At 38.7% G+C, this 24,544-nt stretch overlaps 1 protein-coding gene across 1 annotated transcript; it reads right to left on the bottom strand.

Moving 5' to 3' along the window:
* Positions 1-8,761: 8,761 nt before the first annotated feature.
* On the bottom strand, positions 8,762-9,227 carry LOC118009032 (elongation factor 1-alpha 1-like; the record flags this gene model as incomplete). Its single annotated transcript, XM_035002908.1, has 1 exon — positions 8,762-9,227. A coding segment is annotated over one exon (354 nt), but the record flags the coding sequence as incomplete, so codon positions are not given.
* Positions 9,228-24,544: the final 15,317 nt, after the last annotated feature.

The following is a 24,544-nucleotide window of genomic DNA, read 5'->3' as shown; positions in this document are numbered from 1 at the left end:
TTCTTCCTGAAATTTAGTGACAGAATCTACCCTGTAGCATCCGAGAGTGCACACTTGGCAGGTTTGAGAAGTCATCTTGAGTTGGGGCAGAGCTAGTGACCATGTCCCAGAAACACTAAAGGGAAGCTATGAGGGTGACTCTAGGTGTGTCACACAGCCTTGCTTCCCTGGGCAACATCTGCCGGACTTTGAGAAAGTTCCTGGGAACATTGATCCCCCAGCGAAGGCTGGAGCTTCCTCTGACCGCTAGAGGGTTCCGGGGGATCATTACTGCAGGTCGCCCTCTAGGGGCGGTGGAAGGAAATGGCCTGGCTGTGTGATGAAGCTTACATTCCAAACACCAACCAGAACTGGACCCTGAGGCTAATGGCTCAGTCAGCTAAGCGGCTGCCTTCAGCTCAGGTCATGATCCCGGGCTGCTGGGATCAAGCCCTGCATCGGGCTCCCTGCTCAGAAAGGAGCCTGCTTCTCCCGCTCCCTGCTGCTCCCCTTGCTTGTGAGCTCTCTCTCTCTCTGTCAAATAAGTAAAATAAAATATTTAAAAAAAAATAAAATTTACCCCAAAGACACAGATGTAGTGAAAAGAAGGGCCATATGCACCCCAATGTTCATAGCAGCAATGTCCGCAATAGCCAAACTGTGGAAAGAGCCGAGATGCCCTTCAACAGATGAATGGATAAGGAAGATGTGGTCCATATATACAATGGAATATTACTCAGCCATCAGAAAGGATGAATACCCAACTTTTACATCAACATGGATGGGACTGGAGGAGATTATGCTAAGTGAAAAAAGTCAAGCAGAGAAAGTCAATTATCATATGGTTTCACTTCTTTGTGGAACATAAGGAATAGCATGGAGGACATTAGGAGAAGGAAGGGAAAAATGAAGGGGGTGGGAAATCGGAGGGGGGACGAACCGTGAGAGACTATGGACTCCAAGAAACAAACAGGGTGTTAGAGGGGAGGGGGGATTGGTTAGCCCGGTGATGGGTATTAAGGAGGGCCCGTACTACATGGAGCACTGGGTGTTATACAAAAACAATGAATCGTGGATCACCACATCAAAAACTAATGATGTATTGTATGGTGACTAACATAACACAATAAAATTAAATTAAATTTAAAAAATAACAAAATAGAGCCAATGAATGTGGGGGCGGGCCTTGGGTATTTGGAGCTGGATAAAGATGCTTCTGGGTCACTGATGCCAGGACAGCTTAGTAGAGAAAGACCTTCCTACCTAGACATTTATGGCTTTTTCACCCATGTCCAAAGATGTTACCCTGAAGGAGAAAAGTTATATGTCAGAATTAAGAAAGAATAGAATATATACAGGCTTTGGGATCAGACAGATATGCCTTCCCATTCCAGCTTCCCCATTTACTAGCATGATATCGTAAGTGTGTAATATATTTAGTCTCTGTAATCTTCAGTTTTCTTACCTAGGAAATGTAATGTGAAGTGTTTGGTATACAGAGTGCTTCAAAAATAGGACATAGTCGAGGAAAGGAAGCTGTACTTATTTTGTCATTTTTATTTAACCTACTACAATTGGAATCTCTGACACTGCGGGCAGTATCATTCTGTGCTGTCCCTAGCTACCTTTGATAAAATCTGGCATCTCCGTCAACACCTACCAAGACTCCATCCTAATAAGAGCCGAACCTGGTAAAATGTGAGATGCACAGGAAAGTCTACAGCTCCTACAATTGCTGTCTTTTGTCCTTTGGATACAGATTTTTAATTGTTCTCATGAAAATCAGAAGGTAGCCTATCTATATAACCCCCCACCTGGTAGAGCTGATAGGTCAAAATGGAACTTTAATTAGCATGTCCGGTATTTTTGGTTCTCCAAGGGGCCAGAAGCCTCATGCTGAGTGATGGTGGACAGAATCGGCAGAGTGGGAGGAAAGGTAGTGGGAGGGGCCAACCTACCTACCTAACACCTGCCCGTCTCCTTGCCTGGTATTGACCCATACCCTTAGGCTCCACCTGTTAAACATCTCAACATCAGGCACGGATGATTCTAATCTCATCTCATTCTGCCACCGCGAAGGTTTCCCTGTCCCATCTGTTTTTGCATTAGCCCCTTGGACACTTACTTCAGCCTGGATTTAAACTGTTCCACCCCTAGCTTAGATTTTAAGCTTAAGACCTCTTTAGAGTCAATTTCCCCAGCTCTCATCCCACAAATATCCTACCTGTCTCAGATTATTCCTTTCTCCCTGACAACTCTCAAAAGACCTGATAGTTAAGGCTGCATTTTTTAAATAAGAGATGAGAGCTAGCGTTATTGCCTGAAGACACTGAACCAGCACTAAGATTCTTCATAGATGTAGCTATAGAAATAGGATCAATTGGTTGCATTAGTTAGTTTCTGTTAGTTAATATTTCTATTAAGGAAAAACCCAGAAACTACACAGAAATGACTATTCATCCTCTAATGAAGAATGCAGTTAATGCACAATAACTACATATTACTTATTAACTAATACAGTGGCTTTTGTCTAATCTCTTTATGGCAGAACATGTGCTTGGAGTTTTGCACTTGGGATTTTTCTTTCTTCTTCTTCTTTTTTTTTTTTTAAATTCCTGTAATAATGGTGGATTTCCACAGATATATCTGTTTTTCTCCCCTGGAACCCCTAGTGACCAGGAGCATATATTTCCAGGATAGTAAGGTGGAAAGTGAATGGTGCAGGAATTAATTAGTGGTCTAAGAATTGCAAGGGGTAATAATAAATAGTCCACCCAGATGTTACACTGGATTTTAGAACTTGTTAGACCCCAATGTGACATAATAGATGGACACTGACATTCATCTTAAAGTACTATAGGGTACCTCTTATTTCCTCTATGGTCTCAGTTTAGCATGCTACCCTGTATGTTCTTAATGATTTGTAAATTAATGAATTCATTGAGGAGGAAAAATTCATGTATTTGACTGGATGTTTGTCAATATTGCTATGAAAAAAATGTTCAAATTCTGTACTGGTGCATTCTGTCCTACAAAAACAAGCACTGTCTCTATCCATACGTGACAGAGAATCTGCTACACTAGTCAATTACAACCTAATCTTTTGAATTATTTTGAATTAAACATCAAAGGTTTAGATGCCAGAAAAGGCAACAACAGATTTTTTTTTTCCATTTCCACATTACAAAACTGCAACTCTGAAAAAAAAAATTTTTTTTTTTTTAGGAGTTTACTGCTTTCTAGAGTCCTTGTCATCAAGTTTTGACATAAAGTAATTTCAGGCACCCAATTTAGAAAACAAACAGCTATTAAATGTCCAAAATGTCTATTGCTATAGATGTTCTAATAAGAGAATAATGTTAATGTGCTTCTCTCTGCCTCCTTCTCAAAAAATAGGCAGTTCAAGGTGTGTTTATTCACTCTTACAAATATATTTCCCCACTCTGTCAAAAAGAGAAGCATAATTCAGTTGAAGTGCATCAGAACTGTGTTTCCTTATACCATATTATGTGACAAGCTGTAAATAAAATGAACTCTTTATGAATATATTATGCATGGGACATGTTCCCAGGGTGGCATATAAAGAGTATTTTAATGACATACATTTTTCTAGGTAACCAAAGCAAGTTGCTATTTCAACAACCCACGGACTGAATATAAAGCAATTTTAAAGGTCCTAACACAAACTCGGTAGTCCTGGACCCTGAAATATTGATATGTCAACACAGTAAGCTTCATCTAGAGAATTATTCCTTTAGGAAATTATATGGACCATGAACTTTTTAAAGAATGCCACATGAACTTTTTAAAGAATGAACTTTTTAAAGAATGTCTTTATCATATGAATAGAATTTCTATTTTAATGCTAAATATCTTTAAATGGTATCTATCATTGCATACCTTTTAGATATAAACAAGCACATACAATTATTATATTGTTAAGTTATATGAATAATTGGGAAACATAACAGAACCCCAAATTTTATAATTGAGCAGGGAAAATAACAAACCAAAAACCATGCATAAAGTGAAAGTGCTCATAATATACTTTGTTAAAAAGCTGGATATAAACTTTATATAAGGAATGATCCTGATCTCACAAAAAGAAAAAATACATATTCTTAGAAAAAAACAAGAAATCTAACAAAATGCTAACAGCTAGATACCTCTTTGGGGTTGGATGTTCTTTCTACATTTCTGCATTTTTCTATTTTCTGTAATGAGTATTAATTTTATTTTCAGAAATAATATCATTTCTTTATTAAACAAGTATTTATTGAGTCCCTATAGTAGGCTGAGCACCTGTGCCAGGCATTGCTCTAGGCTGGGTGTACAGCAGGAAACAACACTCAGCCTTTGCTCTCTTAGAGAATATGTTCTTCAAGCAGTGGGGTGGGGGGGCGGGGGCGAGGCAGAGAGACAATTAACAAATCAGTGTGTAAATAAATAGAATATTTGCTAAGGAGTGGAGAAAAGTGGGTTAAGGGGATAGGGAAATATAGGAAATGGGGGAGCGTAGGAAGACATTACTGATGAGTCCACCTGGAGGGAGGGTGAGACAGGCAGCAAGTGCAAGAGTGAATTTCCCAGGTATTGGCGGGGAGGAGTGATCCAGGCAGAAGAAATGGCGATTGGAAGTCGCCAGGGCTGAAGTTTGCATAGCATGCTTGAGAAAGGGTGACAGCTGGAGCTCCGGGTGAGGTGGAGAGTGATAGATGATGAGCTCAGAGAGGCAGCTCACAATCAGGGCTTAAGACACTGGCTTGAGGAAACCACTGGAGAGCTTTAAGGAGAAGAGTGCTGTGACCTGACTCGCATTTCAGCCGTGTGCAGAATAGACTGTGGAGGGCAGAGGCAGAAGGCTGGGAGGCAAGTCAGAAATTATTACAGGGATCTGGACAGAGATGAAGGCGGTTTAGGTGAGAACAGCACTGGCAGGGTGGTGAGCAGCGTTCAGATACCAGAGTGCACTCTATAAAAAGGGGGGATGAGTGACAGATATGGGAATTGTTCATAATAAATTGTGTTTTGCATATGTGATAGTTAATTTTGTGTGTCAGCTGGACTGGGCTAAGGGATGCTCAGATAGCTGGTAAGACATTATTCCTAGGTGTGTTTGGAAGGGTGTCTCCAGAAGAGATTAGCATTTGAGTCAGAACTGAGTCAAGTAGATGGCTCTCACCAATGCCAGTGGGCATCACTCCATCCTTTGAGGGACTGAATAGAATGAAAAGATGGAAAAAAGGTGAATTCACTCTCTCTGCTTGAGCTGGGACATCCATCTTCTCTAGCCCTTGGCCATCAGTGCTCCTGGTTCTTGAGCCTAGGGACTTCACTGAATTATCCCACTGGCATCCTGGTTCTCCAGCTTGCACACAGCAGACAGTAAGACTTCTCAGCCACCATAACTGCATGAGCCAATTCCTATAATAAATGTCCTCTTACATCTATCTATCTATCTATCTATCTATCTATCATCTATCTATCCATCTATTCTATTGGTTCTCTTTCTCTGGAGAAACCCGATTTCAAGCTCTATTACAAAGCTGTGATCACCAAGACAGCACAGTACTGGCACAAAGACAGACATATAGACCAATGGAACAGAACAGAGAACCCAGATGTGGACCCTCAACTCTAAGGTCAAATAATCTTTGACAAAGCAGGAAAAAAACATGCAATGGAAAAAAGACAGTCTCTTCAATAAATGGTATTGGGAAAATTGGACAGCCACATGCAGAAGAATGAAACTTGACCATTCTCTAACACCATTCAAAGATAAACTCAAAGTGGATGACAGACCTCAATGTGAGACAGGAATCCATCAAAATCCTAGAGGAGAACATAGGCAGTAACCTCTTTGACATCGCCCACAGCAACTTCTTTCAAGATACATCTCCAAAAGCTAGTGAAACAAAAGCAAAAATGAACTTTTGGGACTTCATCAAGATAAAAAGCTTCTGCACAGCAAAGGAAACAGTCAACAAAACAAAGAGGCAACCCACAGAATGGGAGAAGATATTTGCAAATGACACTAAAGATAAAGGGCTGGTATCCAAGATCTACAAAGAACTTCTCAAACTCAACACCCAAAAAACAAATAATCAAGTCAAAAAGTGGGCAGAAGATATGAAAAGACACTCCTCTGAAGAAGACATACAAATGGCTAACAGACACATGAAAAAATGTTCATCATCATTAGCCATCAGGGAAATCCAAATCAAAACCACATTGAGATACCACCTTACACCAGTTAGAATGGCCAAAATGGACAGGGAAAGAAACAACAAATGTTGGAGAGGTTGTGGAGAAAGGGGCACCCTCTTACACTGTTGGTGGGAATGCAAGTTGGTACAGCCCCTTTGGAAAACAGTGTGGAGGTTCCTCAAAAATTTAAAAATAGAGCTACCCTGTGACCCAGCAATTGCACTCCTGGGTATTTACCCCAAAGACACAGATGTAGTGAAAAGAAGGGCCATATGCACCCCAATGTTCATAGCAGCAATGTCCGCAACAGCCAAACTGTGGAAAGAGCTGAGATGCCCTTCAACAGATGAATGGATAAAGAAGATGTGGCCCAGGGTGCCTGGGTGGCTCAGTTGGTTCAGCAACTGCCTTCGGCTCAGGTCATGATCCTGGAGTCCCAGGATCGAGTCCTGCATCGGGCTCCCTGCTCGGCAGGGAGTCTGCTTCTCTCTCTGAACCTCCCTCCCCTCATGCTCTCTATCTCATTCTCTCTCTCAAAAAAAAAATCTTAAAAAAAAAAAAGAAGATGTGGCCCATATATACAATGGAATATTACTCAGCCATCAGAAAGGATGAATACCCAACTTTTACATCAACATGGATGGGACTGGAGGAGATTATGCTCAGTGAAATAAGTCAAGCAGAGAAAGTCAATTATCACATGGTTTCACTTCTTTGTGGAACATAAGGAATAGCATGGAGGACATTAGGAGAAGGAAGGGAAAAATGAAGGGGGTGGGAAATCGGAGGGAGAGATGAACCATGAGAGACTATGGACTCTGAGAAACAAACAGGGTTTTAGAGGGGAGGGGGGATTGGTTAGCCGGTGATGGCTATTAAGGAGGGCACGTACTGCATGGAGCACTGGGTGTTATACGAAAACAATGGATCGTGGATCACCACATCAAAAACCAATGATGTATTGTATGGTGACTAACATAACATAATAAAATTTAAAAAAAAAAGAAAAGAAACATAATACAGCACATTTCCTTTTATGAAAGTTCTAAAGTTTAATAACTCAATGTCTCCATTTTTCTACGTCTTAGTGGTCTTAGTTTTAACAACTTTCTGCAAAATATATATTGGGGTTTTATTTTAGCAGACAAAGGATTAGTAAAACTTTAATTATGCAAAGGAAAACTGCCAGGTACCATTAATCTTTCACACAGTCTATATTCTTGCTAGTTCTTGAAGAATTAGTGTCATGCATCCAGTGAATACAATAGACAGATTTTTCTAAAATACAATAGAATCATCTTTTAAACATTCCAGGCTTCTAAAGTGAGGCAATGGACTTATTGCAACTTTAAATAAAGTGCCATCACTGTTTTCAGATAGCTAGTTGGAGAGGATAGCCTCATGCTGACACTGAGGAATAGGTTTTATGAATAGAGTGACTTGGGGCACCTGGGTGGCTCAGTCGGTTAAGCATCTGACTCTTCATTTTTGGCTCAGGTCATGATCTCAGGGTTGTAAGATCAAGCCCTGCGTCCAGCTTTGCCCTGGGTGTGGAGCCTGCTTGAGACTCTCTCTCTTCCCCCTCAAAAAAAATTAAAATTAAAAATAAAATGAGAGTGACTAAAATTACTAGTTCTTCAAAAGATATTGATTCTGAAAATTACTGAGCGGGAAAAAAGCACCTGTGTAAAAGGCTGTGTTTTTAATGTCAATTCCAAAATATGGAATACAAGCCTCCAGAAGCTAAGAATTCAGACTTGAAAGCAGATAGCCTTGAGTTTGAGTTCCTGCTCACCCTTTGCCAGCCAGGTGACCTTGAGCCAGTTACTGAAGTTCTTTGAACCTCAGTTTTCTCAGTTGTAAAATGTAACAATATGCATACCAGTGTATATATGAATGAATTCCTAAAGTCTCCTGAATGCCAGAGTCTGTGCTTCTCTTTAACCTGACTTCCCACTCCAGCCAAATTTCCTCATCTTCTCCCAGATGTGACAGCTCTGGATTACCATGCCCATGTAGCTTCTGAAGCAGAAAATATATATAGGAGGCATCTTTTGAAAGTTGTCATTGCTTTCATTTCTAGGTCTCCTTGTTGCTGCTACCTTTGGGCTACACCTTTACAATTTGCCTGGTTATTGGACTGTTGTCTTCATTATTAACTACATTTACTCAGTTTCTTCTTTGTGCCAGGTACATTTTTTTTTCTCATTAAACTTTTGTTTTAATGGGTCTCAAAATTCTGTGACAGATTTTTGGTCAAGTTGTTTCCATTAAAAAGTACTGATTTTAGGGCGCCTGGGTGGCTCAGATGGTTAAGCGTCTGCCTTCGGCTCAGGTCATGATCCCAGGGTCCTGGGATCGAGTCCCACATCGGGCTCCCTGCTCCTTGGGAGCCTGCTTCTCCCTCTGCCTCTCTCTCTGTCTCTCATGAATAAATAAAAATAAAAATCTTAAAAAAAAAAAAAAGTACTGATTTTAAAAACTAGTAACTTAAAACTGCCACACACACACAAAAAAAGCAACTGGTCCACAAAACATTCTCCTTTCCTTCTGAGGGTTTTACGATGCATTGTTACCATTAACCAGTCTTTTACTGTTAAACTTAAATGGCCAATTGACACGAACAGTTCTGAGACTGTTCTTCCACCACTGATTAAGACTGGGGTGGCAGGTACTGGGGATAATATTCATTTAGCCTTCTGAACTTTCTGAGCAGACTTGGTGACCTTGCCAGCTCCAGCTGCTTTCTCGTCCACTGCTTTGATGACACCCACGGCAACCGTCTGTCTCATGTCACGAACAGCAAAACGGCCCAGAGGAGGATAGTCAGAGAAGCTCTCAACACACATAGGCTTGCCAGGAACCATATCGATGATGGCAGCATTACCGGATTTCAAGAACTTGGGACCATCTTCCAGCTTTTTTCCAGAACGACGATCTATCTTCTCCTTCAGCTCGGCAAACTTGCAAGCAATGTGAGCTGTGTGATGTTGATGTGGGTCTTTTCCTTTCCCATTTTGGTTTAGGTTGAGCGGTGGTTTTCACGACACCTGTGTTCTGGCAGCAAACCCATTGCGAAAAAGCTGTGCCAGGTACATTTTGTTAGGCACTTTCATAAACTTATTTCATTTCATTTTAACAGATGCTTGAGGTGACAAAGGTTACTTTTCAGGGGTGGGCAGAATAGTGGCCCTCCAAAGATGACCGTGTTCTAATTCCCAGGCTCTGTGATTATGTTATTTTATGTGCCAAAGGGGACTCTGCAGATGTGATTAAGGTTAAGGACCTTGAGACGGGAGGGATTATCCTGGATTATCCAGGGATCCCAATCCAATCACAGGCATCCTTAAAGGAGAGAAACTTCCTGGTGGCTGTTAGAACGCCAGGGAGCTGGCTTTGAAGATAGAAGAAGGGAGTTATAAGCTGAGAAATGCAGGTGCCTCTCAGAATCTCGAAAACATAAGGAAATGGTTTCTGTCCTGGAGACTCCAGAGGGAACACAGCCCTGTTGACCTCCTTGTGTCAGCCCAGTGAGACCCTTGTGACTTCAGATTTCCAAAACAGTTAGGTAACAAATGTATGTTGTTTTAAGCCACTGATTATGTGGTCATTGGTTATAACAGCAATAAAAATATTGATAAGTATCCCTTATCATATTATTTTAAAACTCTAGAGAAGTAAGTTCTTCTGTTATAACTTGTGCTCAGCTTCATCTTCTGGGTCCCTCTCCCTTCACTTTATCATCTGCCTTTGTTGGCCCAGGTCTGGCCACCCACCTTTCTTTTAATGCTTGGTCACACACATTTCAAGCATAGATCACCACCTCTTTTATGTTGATATCAAAGTGCCAAATCTTTTATTTATCCCTCATGCAGATTAAGTGTACAAAAAAAATGTCATCATAGACTTTAACCAAAATGTAAATATGTAGGACCTTAACTATGTACCCATAATGAATTGAAATCTGATTGATCTGTAAAAGCCTTAATTAAGATGTAAATAAATAGACTAGCTCTACCAGATTTCATACAATACACTCCCCAAGCTGGGGCTTTGGGCACAAGATTTGATATGTCAAGCTTTTCCACTTGGGTCTAGGAGATGAGTCATGTTGGCATTTCACTATGAGAAACCTAGAATGGAAAGATCCATTCTAGTCTCAGGCCTAAAACCACATTCCCTCATTCCAGATTCACCTGAAAGTTCTGTACTTAGGGAATTATTGGTTTGTAATGAAGCTTTGATTTTCCCAGTACAAGAATAAAAGAAATTGGATATTCTATCTGGTCTGTGAATGTATCATACTGGGTTATAATTATATGTATATATGTCTTTCCTTTAAATAGAACTGTGAGCTCCCTGAGTACCTTGTTCAGTGCTGTGTTCTCAGCACCCAACACAATCCATATCACTGTGAGTAGACTCTCAATAAGTCTTGAATAAATAAGTAATTAAATAAATAAGAGGGCAAATGAGGGAGTAGGTCAAGTTTGCTCAGCTGTCTTTGTACCCTCCCTCGCAGTGACTTTCTTCTATGTGTGGGTACTAGTTTCCTTTTTCTACCTCCCAATACTCCCCCATCCTGGTCCTTGGTACTCCTCTCATGAGATCCTCTTTATAGTCCCACCTGCCTCCAGCTCAGCTCAATCCTACACTTTCCCACACAGGGGGAAAAAGGGATGTGATGACTCTTACAAGACGGCTTCAATTCTCTGGACCAATCAAATGTTTCCAGATGACTCTTTTACTTTAGGGTGCTTTAGAAGCTTTAGCAGAAGCTCCCGTGCTGGGCTCCTCTAGCTGTAACTTCAGTGAGGGGACAGCATCTCTCCTTCCCCTGACCCCTTTTCTCTCAGTCCCTGGTTTTTGGTTTTATCCTCCACATAGCATCTCTTCCAGGAAAGGCTCTTGGACAGGACTTCCAATGGCTCTAGACAGCTGTCTTTGCTATGTGGACAATATCTAGGTTACAAGGAGAATTCCACCTCCTCTAGAAGGGAATGCATTTGCTTCCCAGGCACAGCAACTTGTGCTCACTCCTCACACGACTCACAGCTAGGTCTCTCCCATCCTGAAGATCTCCTGGATGGCAATAAGATTTCAGGCTCTGGGTGTCTCAAAATCCAGGACATAAATGTGAAGCTCTTGGAGTAGTCTCACTGAGGCTCCCTTCACTCTAGGCTTGAGAAAAACGGAGGTACAAATCTCCACCCTGCCTCCTTGAAAGGAACGTATTGAAAAACAATGTGACAGAATTTCCCTCCTAAAAAAATCTTTTCTCAAATACTCTCCTTTTTCACTCTCTATCTTTAATGTCAACACAGTGATCAACCTTTCCTAGTTTGCCTGGAACTGTCCCAGTTTTAGCATGGAAAGTCCTGCATCTCAGCAAACCCCCAGGCCTTAGCAAAGTGTGACCTATTTCTAGAAGAAAGGTCCAAGAATCATAAAACTGGTTTTTGGTCACATGCTTTTAAAATCTGAATTTTAATGTGCCACCTCACTTTAATATGTAGTATCAGTATTATCTTACTCTCTCAAATTTTTCAACTTAACATCCCATTACTTACATGCATATACATATATATATGTATGCCAGATAGAACTGTTATGATTATGCCCACTTTACAGAAAAATAAATGGAGGCTTACAGGATTCAATAACTTGTTCAAAGTCTCCATGGGAATGTGGAACAACTAGAATTCTTATACATTGCTAGAAGGAATATAAAATGACACATTTGGAAAACAGTTTGGCAGTTTCTTAAAAAGTTAAATGTATACTTCCCATATGATCCAGCAAGCCCACCTCTAGGATATACCCAAGGGAAATTAAAATATTTGTCCACAGGAAGGTTTGTACATAAATGTTCATAGCAGCCTCATTCATAATAGCTAAAACTAGAAACAAGCTAAATGTTCACTAACAGAATAGATTTTTTTTCATTGTGATACATCTATGCAATGGTACTGCTCTGCAATAAAAGGAAATAAACTATTGATACATTGAACAACATGGGTGAATCTCAAAAATACCATGCAGTTGAGCAAAAGAAGCCAGGCACCAAGACTACATAAGGTATCAGGAAACTAGACAAATGTAATTTACACTGATGGAAAACAGAGAAGTGGTTGCCCATGCCCAAGAGTCGGGGAAGGGAGTTAACTTGGAAAGTGCACAAAGGAATATTTTGTAGTGATGGATATCTAATATATTTTGATTGTGGTGACAGTTCCCCAGGCGTATACATTTGTCAAAACTTATCAAACTGTACACTTAAAATTATACCTCAGTAAAATTATTTTTTAAACTTAACCAGAAAAAGAACAAACTAAACCCAAGCTAGCAGGAAGAAAAAATAAAGATTAGAGCAAAGATAAATAAAATAGAGAACAGAAAAACAGTAGAGAAAATCAATGAAACCAAAAGTTGGTTCCTTGAAATGATCAACATTGACAAATATTTATAGTTAGATAGACTTAGGAAAAAAGAAGACTCAAATCACTAAAATTAGAAATGAAAGTGGGGACACTACAACTGATTCTACAGAAATAAGAGGGATTGTGAGAGAGTAATATGAACAATTATAATCAAACAAATTGAATAATCCAGGTGAAATGGACAAATATCTGCAAATACAAACTCACCAAGAAAAAGAAAATCTGAATAGACTGATAAATAGCAAGGAGATTGATCAGTAATCAAAAATCTCACAACAAAGAAAAGTCCTGGTCAGGATGGCATCACCAGTGAATTCTAACAAACATTTATTTAAAAAAGGAACACCAATCTTTCCCAAACTTTTTGAAAAATTGAAGAGGAGGGAACACTTCCTAATTCATTCTTTGAGGTTGGCAATACTCTGATACCAGAGCTAGAAAAAGACACTATAAGAAAAGAAAACCACGGATCAATATCCTTTATGAAATTCTCATTGAAATAATAACAAAATTCAGCAAAATGAATTTATAAAAACACTCACAAACTAGGAATAGAAACAAATGATCTCAACATAATAAAATCCATATATGAAAAACATCAGACTTAATGGTAAAAAATTAAAAGCTTTTCCTATAAAATCAGGAACAAGGTAAGGATACCCATTTTTGCCATTCTATTCAACATGGTATTGGAAATCCTAACCATACACTTAGACAAGGAAAAGAAATAAAAGACATCCAAATTGGAAAGAGAGAAATAAAATTATCTCTGCAGATGATATGATCTTATCTATAAAACCCCTAAAGTTTCCACAAAAACATTGTTAGAACTTATAAATGAATCCAGTAGGATAAAAAGTGAATACATAAAAATCATTGGCATTTCTGTACACTAACAATAAACAATTCAAAAAGGAAATTGCAAAAACAACTCCATTTACAATAGCATCAAAAAGAATAAAATTCTTAGGAATTAACTTAACCAAGGAGCTGAAAGCCTTGTAAAACAAAAAATACAAAACACTGTTGAAAGAAATTGAGAAAAATAAATGAAAAACACATTCCATATTCATGCATTAGAAGATCTAATGTTGTTAAAATATCAATACTACCCAATGTGATCTATAGATTCAATGCAATCCCTATCAAAATCTCCATGATGATTTCTGCAGAAATAGAAAAATCATCCTAAAATTCATATGGAATCTCAAAAAATGCTGAATAGCCAAACAATCTTGAAAAAAAAAAATGAAGTTAGAGGAATCACACTTCTTAATTTCAAAGCTATAGTAATCAAAACAGTGTGATACCAGCATAAAGACAGATACATAGACCAAAGTAATAGAATAGAGAGCCCAGGACAAAATCCTCACATATGTGGTCAAATGATTTTGACAAGGGGGTCAAAACTATTCAATGGGGAGAGGACAATCTAATTGACAAATAGTGCTGGGAAAATTGGATATCCACATGCAAAAGAATGAAGTTGTACCCTTACCTAACACCACTTACAAAAATGAACTCAAATGGATCAAAGACCTGAAAACTATAAAACTCTTTGAAGAAAACATAAAGGAAAAGCTTTGTGACATTGGATTTGCCAGTGATTTTTGTATATGGCAAGAAAGACACAGACAACAACAGCAACAAAAATAGACAAACTGAACTTCATAAAAATTTTTAAATCATGCATCACAAGATGCTGTCAACAGAGTAAAAGGACAGCCCACAGACTGGAAGACAATACTTACAAATCATATATCTGATAAGGGATTAATATCAAGAATAAATAGAGAACTCCGAAAACTCAACAATAAAATAAACCCAACAACTCAAAAGTGAGCAAAAAGGGGGTGCCTTGGTGGCGCAGTCAGTTAAGCATCCCACTCTTGGTTTTGGCTCAGATCATGATCTCAGGGTCATGAGACTAAGCCCCACGTTGGGTTCCACACTCTGGATGGAGACTGCTTTAGTTTCTATCCCCCTCTGCCCCTCTCCCCTCCAAAATAAATAAATAAACCTTTAAAAAACAACAACAACAACAAAAGTGAGCAAAGGACTTGGACTTGAATAGAGATCTCTCCAAAGAAGATATGTAAATGGCCAATAAGCACATGGAAAGATGCTCATCACTAATCATTAGAGAAATGCAAATCGAAACTATGAGATACCACTTCACATCTATTAGGATGGCTACTGAAAACAAAACAAAACAAAAATAGGAAGTAACAAGTATTGGTGAGAATGTGGAGAAATTGCAACTTGTTCCCTGTTGCAGTGAACAACACTGTTGCAGTGTTGGTGGGAACATAATATGGTTCAGCTACTGTGGAAAACAGTATGGTAGTTCCCCAAAAAATTAAAAATAGAAATACTGTATGATACAGCAATTCCATCCTGGATATGTACCTAAAAGAACTGAAAGCAGGGTCTTGAAGAGATATTTGTACACTCATGCTCATAGCAGCATTATTCACAATAGCTAAAAAGTGGAGGCAACTCAACCATCCATCAATGGATGAATGGATAAGCAAAATGTGGTATCTGCATACAATCAATATTACTCAGCCTTAAAAAGGAAGACAATTCTGTTAAGTTTTTATTTATTTATTCATGTAAGTAATCTCTATAACCAATGTGGGGCTCAAACTCATAACCCCAAGATCAAAAGTCACATGCTTTTCCAACTGAGCCAGCTAGGCACCCCAAGGAAGACACGTGCCACAACATGGATGAACCTTGAGGACATCATGCTAAGTGAAATAAGCAAGTCACAAAAAGACAAATACTATATGATTCCACTTACATGAAGTATTTAGAGTAGTCAAAATCAGAGACAGAAAGTAGAATGGTGGTTTCCAGGGGCTGGGGGGAAGGGAGGGATAGTAGTTATTCTTTAATGGGTGCAGAGTTTAGTTTTATAAAATGAAAAGAGTTCTGGAGATGGATGGTGGTGATGGTAGCCCAACATTATGAATTATTTAATACCACTAAACTGTACACTTAAAAATGATTAAGATGGTGAATTTTATGTTTATTTTACCACAATAAAAATAATGGAAAAACTATATGAATGGGCTTGGGGCAAAAAAATCCAGTCAAGAAATGGGCAGAAGACATGAACGGACAATTATCTAAAGAAGACATACAAATGGCCAACAGACACATGAAAAAAATGTTCAACATCACTTGACATCAGGGAAATCCAAATCAAAACCGCAATGAGATACCACCTCACACAGGTCAGAATGGCTACAATTAACAACTCAGGAAACAACAGATGTTGTTGAGGATGTGGAGAAAGGGGAACCCTCTTACACCGTTGGTGGGAATGCAAACTGGTGCAGCCACTCTGGAAAACAGTATGGAGGTTCCTCAAAAAGTTAAAAACAGAACTACCCTACAACCCAGCAATTGCATTACTAGGTATTTATGCAAAGAATACCAACATAGTGATTCGAAGGGGCACATGGACCCCAATGTTTATAGCAACAATGTCCCACAATAGCCAAACTATGGGAAGAGCCCAGATGTCCATTGACAGATGAATGGATTAGGAAGGTGTGATATACATATACAATGGAATATTACTCAGCCATCAAAAAGAATGAAATCTTGCCATTTGCAACAACATGGAACTAGAGGATATTTTGCTAAGAGAAATAAGTCAGTCAGAGAAAGACAAATACCATATGATTTCACTCATAAGTGAAATTTAAGAAACAAAACAGATGAACATAGGGGAAGGGAAGGAAAAATAAAATAAGATGAAAATAGGGAGACAAACCATAAGAGACACTGAACTCTAGGAAACAAACAGGATTGCTGGAGGGGAGGTGCGTGGGGGGATGGGGTAACTGGGTGATGGACATTAAGGAGAGTACTTGATGTAATAAGCACGGGGGGTTATACGCAAGTGATGAATCACTAAATTCTACCCCTGAAACTAATAATACAGTATACGTTAACTAAATTGAATTTAAATAAAGAATTTTAAAAAATGATTAAGATGGTGAATTTTATGTTTATTTTACCACAATAAAAACTATATGAATGGGGGTGGGGGAAAATGGATAAAAGAACGTAAGTAGTTGACTGGGGGTTTTGGAATGTGAGAAACAGAAAAAGAGAGACTTTTTTAATATAAGACTTTTAATACTGTTGCCCTTCAAACTATATGCATGTGATACTTGAATAAAAACAAAATTCAATTCTTATTTATTTGTTTGTTTGTTTATTTATTTATTTTTTTTTTTGAGAGAGAGAGAGCACCAGAGCAGGGTGAGGAGGGGCAGAGGGAGAGAGCCTTAAGCAGGCTCCACTCCCAGCATGGAGCCTAATGTGGGGCTCAATCTCACAACCTGAAGATCATGACCTGAGCTGAAATAAAGAGTAGGATGCTTAACCGACTGAGCCACCAAAGTGCCCCCAAAACTCAATTCCTGGGGCGCCTGGATGGCTCAGTCGTTAAGCGTCTGTCTTCGGCTCAGGTCATGATCCCAGGGTCCTGGGATTGAGCCCCACATCAGGCTCCCTGCTCAGCCAGGAGCCTGCTTCTCCCTCTCCCACTCCCCCTGCTTGTGTTCCCGCTCTAGCTGTCTCTCTCTCTCTGTGTCAAATAAATAAATAAATAAATAAATCTTTAAAAAAAAAAAAAACTCAATTCCTGTTTGAAGTTATCATTTCTTTAGGGTGCTGGAAAATTTATTTCAATGAATCTGATTTTTCATTCATCAACATCTTTCATTTTCCCTTCCCCAGGGTTCTAAGAGAAATTACTGCTATGACACTGTCCCTTAATCCTATGTGGGCTCTATCAGTGTAGGGACTCTGCTAATTTCATGTCATGTATAAGGACATAGAAAATATTTTTGCTCGTTTTGTACCATACTATGGCACACATAGGCGTATCTGCCTAGATATATAGACACCCTTCTTTCTTTGAGGTCTTGATACCCCCTTGGAATTCTGCCTCGTTAAACTCGAAGCATAGGACCCATCTACTCAAAACTCTGATTTTAGTGTGTCTTCTTGGTTTCCACCCTTCTTAACCCAGGTAATAATTTCTAATGGGAGGAATGTACCCCTCTCTGCATTTTATATTTCTTCATTCTCTTTCTTGTTGGAGACATCTAGAATAATCTCCTTAATAAGGATGAACTTTTGGAATTCAAAACTTAGGAGCAATTTTTCTGCTTTTCTCCATGCCACATCCTTTGCCTGAGGCAAAGAATATAAAACTAACCACCATCTACTTGAATTAAAGTGAAGGCAAAAAGAGAAATACTGGGGGGAAACTGGTTGATAAAAAAAAATATGAAAAGAATTAAAGAAAGGGAGACATGATCAGATTGTCATTTAAAAGATTTTTAATTGCTCTGGCTCCTATTAGGACAAGATATTGGAGATAGTCAGGAAAAAGTAAAAAGAAACCAGCTGGGAAATTATTATAGCAGTAAGACTGAGAATGGCCATAAAATGGAAAAAAAAAATAATGAATTAAAGTTATAAAGCCTGCCACTCTTACCTACTGGGCTACACTGCCTCCCAATGCATGGCTCTGATAAACTCACTGGCCTAAGGCTTAATGCCTAGTTAGATTATTGGATTCTGCAGACCCAGGGCATCAGCATTTTAACAGAGGAATTTTCCTTAATAGAATGGGGGAAATGATTAGGGGAGAGCTGAGGATATACTTACTCCTTACACCTCATTCAGAAGGAAACTAAGCCTCAGAAAGTTAAAATACTTGCCCAAGGTCCCAAGCTAGAAAATGGTGGTGCTGGGATTTTAATGCCTAATAAAAATATCTCAATGATGTCCTTTGCATGTTAGCAACTGACAGGTTGGAGTTGATATTTTTTGAATGGAGAACTTAACCTATGTGCCTTGTTCATAGCATTCTTCCACTGATAAACTATAAACAAGGGTAACAAAATAAAGACATCATGATACCTATGCCAAAGCCATACTCCTGGGTCTGGCTGCTGTACAAAAGTCTCAAGTAGGAAATTAATTATGTACCATCTTAGAGACATTTAATCAAGTGATGTACTGTTTATTTATCCAATTGGAGATCCAGAGCTAAGGTATCACCTTTTAGTCTCCTGCTGGATATCGGCCAGATCAACATAAGAATAAAAGGGCATTGGTCATAGTGGTGGATTTCCTGGCCTTTGGAGAGCACAGTATTGGGGGTTGAGTCATGGAGAGCCCTTGGAGTGTGTGGCCGACTGCGCTGTGGAGGAGGAGCCTGCAGCATCAAGAGTGAAAGGTCAACAGTCTGCAAGGGCTTCCTAACTAGGTATGTAAGTGTCTCCTCATTATACAAACAGGTAAAATAAGCCATGGAGTGGTCCAGGACCTTGTCCAAGGTCAAGCAGGTAAAGAACAACAGAGAATGATTTTTTGTATACAGATTAGTCAAACTCCAAGGCCCATGTGTGCTCCTCGGACCCCTGCTGAATCATTGTGCTCATCTCTAAGCCAGCTGAGGTTCACCTCATCATTGCCAACCCACTGGCCTAAAGTTCCAAACAACTCAGAAATGGCCATTGTACAAACCCAGGTGCTGAATTTCACAATGATTATTCCTAAGACACACTCCATCTCAGGAAAAAAGAAAAGAAACTAAATGATGGCACAGTCTTCCTTCGAGCAAGACAGCATGTGGCACTCATACCCACCAGCAGAGATAGCAGGACGAGGCAGAAGAAAAGGGAGGTGCCTGGGTGGCTCAGTTGGTTGATTTCAGCTCTGGTCATGATCTCAGGGTCGTGAGATCAAGCCCTGCATCAGACTCCACACTCAGCAGGGAGTCTTCTTAAGACTCTCTCTCTCTCCCTCTGCCCCCCACCCCTCATGTGCATGCTCTCTCGCTCTCACTGTCTCAAATAATTAACTTTAAAAAAAAGAAGAAGAGAGGGAAAGAGATAGGAGGGAGACTGAAAGGAAGAAAGGAGTTTGGGAACTAATAGTCCACATTATGTATCTATCCTGATCTTTTCATTCTACTTGCCTCTTTTCTCAAACCCGGTGTCTTAGCTCAGGTTGCTATAACAAACTACCATAGACTGGGTAGCTTAAACAACAAACATCTACTCTCATGATTCTGGAGGCTGAAAATGCAAGATCCATGGTCAAGTTCTCAGTGAAGGCCACCTTCACATGGCCTTTCCTTGGTATGTGAGCACAGAAAGAGACCTCATGTCTCTTCCTCTTTTTATAAGAAAACTAATCTCATCATGGGGACTTTACTTACATGACCCATCTAAACCTAAACCTCCCAAAGGCCCTACCTCCAAATACCAAATGCCATTGGAAATGAGGGCTTTGACATACGAATTTGCAGGAGCGGGGATAACGCAAATATTCTGTCCATAGCACCCAGTCAATATTATTACTATTACAAGTTCAAAGAAGTAAAATAACTAAACTCCATGGCTGATATTGAGTGATTGCTTTTAAATTACCATGTGGCTTGAAATACCAACACCTGTAAAACCGATTTACTTTTAGGTCAAGCAATGAACTTGCCCAAAATAACTGAATTATATTAATTATACCCACAACTTTAAAGTACATGATTACAAATTTTCAAGTGACAAGTTTCATAAGATCTAAGCATAAATTGTTCTAAATACCTTTAATGCAGAGTTTAATTCTATTCATTGGCAATGAAAAAGATTTGTTTTAAAAGACGAAATGTTAGTGTTTATCTAGATCGTGGGAAAATGGGTAACTATTTCCTATTTCCCCCTTTCACTTCTTTGCCTGATCCAAATTTACTAAAATGTAGATTTCTCACTTTCATAGTTGAAAGAAAAATTACCAGACTTCTGATTTTTTTTTTAGAGAGGGAGAGAGAGAGAGAGAAATCGAGAGAGAGAGAAAGTCAGGGGGAGAGAGAGAACTCAAGCAGGCTCCATCTCATAACCCCGAGATCAGGACCTGAGCCAAATCAAGAGTCAGACATTCAACCAAATGAGCCACCCAGGCACCCCTAGACTTCTGACTTTTAATGCTACTTCTGGTAGCAGCGCATGAAATATCCTTCCCTCACCAAAATAATAAATAATGAAAATACTGAAGAAAGATGAAGGGACCACATTGGAAATTGGGCTTGAGATTCAAGCATGATGCAAGGCAGTCTCCTACTCATCAACCTCCTGGCCCATTAGAGTGACCTGTACAAGTATTCTAAAGTCACACTCTCTGAACTTAGGTGTTTCCTGGGGTACTCTAAACTCCTAAGCAAAATCATGATGGAAGGAAGTCAGTTAAACTCAACAGCCTTCCAGAGGAAAAAAAAACAGGAAAACGTTATTAGCACTGAAGTCAAATAGAAATCATCCGTCTTATTTAAGAAAAGGAAAAGTCACTGACATTGGTCACTCTTCACACTATTAAAGGAATAATTAGAAAAATGTAACAATGCCACCAAAATTAAATAACATTGAGTCCAGAACATCATGAGTACGACAATGACCTGGAATACAATAATCCATGTAAAGAAAAAGAAAATAGATACCTGAGTGCTAATGGCAGCTACATTCAATTAGATATTGTCTCTGCCTTATTATTTCATAGATAACCTTTTATATATTTGTTTTTCCCATAAATAATTTTAATGCTCTTTATATTCATACGTTATGACAAAAAAGGGTTAGGACAAACTTTTTTAATCTAGTAAAATAAATCTCCTAATTTTCTTTATTTCTAATGAAAAAATTAATTGATGTTCAAATTGTTTCAGATTATCTTCCATTTCTCAAAAGCATTATTGTCAGTTATATCAAAAGGTAAAAGGTAGCCCTTTTGCAAAGTTAGAAATATGCATATAACATAATTATCATTTTTGATGTCAGGGAATAAGAATGATTATTTTATGTATTCTTTCTGGTAACTTAAAACTTTGGAGATTTGCTAAGTTAAATTAAATAATAGCAATTTAAATGGCCAGATCTTTTCCAAATAAGATAAAATATTAACTATTAAACAAAAAAAAACCCCAGATTGGATAATCTGAGTATTTTAAAATTAGGATATATTAATAAGTTAAGAAAGATAATATCTCACCAAGCTCCTCTTCATATTATTTTTCATCTAAGACACACACACATACACATATATAACACTGGGAAACTATAAAAACAAAATCTTCTCCCAACCCCGAACTCTCACAAAGGTAGTAAAAAAAAAACCCAAACTTTTAATATTGAATAAGCATTAAAGCAGAATGTGATGTCCACCATAGGCAATGCACTAAAAAATTGCAGAGAAAAGAATCTCATCTCCTTATATAGCCAAGCTGATTCAACTCCTTACAAACACGTCCACAAGATAAACAATACCTAGTCTTCAAGTAAGAGTACTTTACAACACCATTTGTCACACATCACACTCCTCAATTTAGTAATTTGGTAATTGGGGTGGCCATCTGGGTTAAATAACTGGCTATACCCAGAAGAGAAACAAACTTCTCATAGCTTTATGGCAGGAGGTAGTTTTAAAATGTGGAGCAAAGTACCCACCAGACATAGGCTCCTACCTTCCCACAGGGACTGAAGAGAAGGGTCTTACCTCTCTTGAGGCCTACATTCAAAGAGATGGTTTCCGGGTCCAGAAGAAAGAAGTTCCTGGGTCCTAAAGCTGACAAAAGGCCTATCTCGTCTTCAGAAGATTTTATATACATTTCAAAGAAAGGAGGAAGTACTTACAAGTTTTCTAAAGTAAATGTTCCAAGTAAAAGGAGAATTCTCTTCTCTTATTTTCAACAGAGAAAACTCAGTTTATTTTATATTTTTATTTGTCTCTATAATAACTATGTATAAAAACTATATACATATGTGTGTGTGCATATACAACTATATCAAAACTGTTTTATTCACATTTGTATACATACATATACAGCATATTAAGCACATATAGTAAAAATTGATGGCAAAAAGACTAGATGGTAAAGGATGGTAACAAAAAAGACTAGATGGTAAAAATTCACCAAAAAGTTAACATCAGTTATGTCTACATCATAATTTTTATTTCTTTCCTTCTGCTTTACATTAAATGATTTTATCACAAATGTATATTCTTTTATTTTTAGTTGAAATTAAAAGAAAAGAAAAAAATAGGTTGTTTTGAAAATATTAAAAAATATTTCCTTAGAATTCTCTGCAAAAACTTCCTCACCTGTAAGAAAACAAAATGCCTTTTTTTTTAATTAAAAATAATGTGAGGCATTCAATGCAATTATTTGTCATGCTTTGTTTGATTGGTTTCAAAACAGTTTTTTAGTAAGGCCGAGGCGAGTGGTGAGGTTCTCTGAACTCAGTTTCTATATGCCTGGCAGTGTTCACGTATGAGCCAAGGAGAAAAGTTGTTTGTTCTCTAGCATAATGAGTACAGAGAGCCAGAAAGGTTCAGTGGCTGAGTCAATGAGCAATAAACGTAATGTTTCATAGCAACAGTGATTTAAGGAACAGTAGCTGGGCTATTTTCAGAGAGTTTCTCTCATCTGAGATAGAACACCTTACGACTGCCTCTCTCCCTTAGGAATTCTTTTCCCACAAGAGAAATGGACTTCTTTCTCGGATGCACCTCAACCCTCGCAAGCGGACGCATAGCTCAAATATTTCCAAAAAGCTTCTCAGCCTCTGTGAAAATAAATTGCTATCTGGATTGTCTCACCAGATCACCGAACAGATGGTAAACCATCTGAAGCTAAAAATAAAAACCTTCTGGGCTCAGGTCGACAATTCCACCACAAAAGGAACAAAGCATGGAAATTGGAGTGTGGAAGAGAAGCGATGGGTTGAAATCTCTGCAACCTGGAGTGCTTGAGACACCAGGAGCCTCGAGGTAGGGAGCCCTGGGAACATGGGTCCTCTAAAGCGTAATGCAACACACAGAAGTGCATATAGGCCTGGGAGTCAGGCAGAACTGACCTCAAATCTCTGCTTAGTTACTTACTAGTCCTATGACTTTGGGCAAGTTATTCTTACTGACCTTTGTTTCCTCATCTGAAAAATGGGGACATCATTGGTTTCATTAAAGAGTTGCTGTAAAGATTGGAAAATATACATAAAATTCTAGGCACAATGGAGGCAATCAATAGTTGGTAGCTATATAATATCCCTACAGTACCTCTGTGACATGACTGGACATTGAGAAGATTTGATTTGTTTGAGAATTAGCTTACATCTGCAATTGTTAGACTTAACCCAAAGTGATCTCTCTTGTGTGTATTTCTTCAACATTTTATCCATATTATGCCTTGAAGCTATTGTATTCACCTTGTATTCTTAAATTTATTATTTCCCACACTAGAGTTGAGCTCTTTGAAAACAGCAACCACTGAATTTATGATGGATTAATGTTTCACGCTTCAGGCAAATTTATCTACCTTACAATAGGAACCGATACCAGGGAGGGAAGTTGTATTTTCTAAAAGAGCCAGGAAAAAAGGAATACCCATGTATATTGCCTTTATGTCTGTGTTTACAACTAACCATTCTATGAAGAATGCAAAGCAAAAATAATAATAATAATGTAATTCAATGGTTTGTGAAATTTTGCTTATATTTGTCCCATTAAGCACACGAGGTACTTTCAAGAGCTACAATGTAAACCTAGTATAGAAGAATGCATGCAAACATCATGACATAGATCTGGTTTGAAAGAAAAAGCAAAGATACTCACTTGGTCCAATTTAAAAATGAGTTAGTCCTCCTTTCTTCCTTTCACCCCTCCTTCCCTCCCTCCTTCCTTCCCTTTCTGGGTAGTTGAGTGCTAAAGCCACAAGGTAGGGCCAAGCAAGGCAATCTTCAGTTTGCCCTTCCATCTGCATGCTCCACTGCTCCCTTTCATGAACTCTGCTCCAGCTAAATTTAGCTGGAGTATTATGATTTGAGAGTATATCC

This window comes from Mirounga leonina, unplaced genomic scaffold (genome assembly GCF_011800145.1).
Source record: "Mirounga leonina isolate KUSES-001 unplaced genomic scaffold, KU_Mleo_1.0 Mir_126, whole genome shotgun sequence".
In the NCBI taxonomy this organism is placed as follows: Eukaryota; Metazoa; Chordata; class Mammalia; order Carnivora; family Phocidae; genus Mirounga; species Mirounga leonina.
The sequence above is the reverse complement of the archived record's forward strand: the minus strand, read 5'-3'. Positions and strand labels throughout refer to the sequence as shown.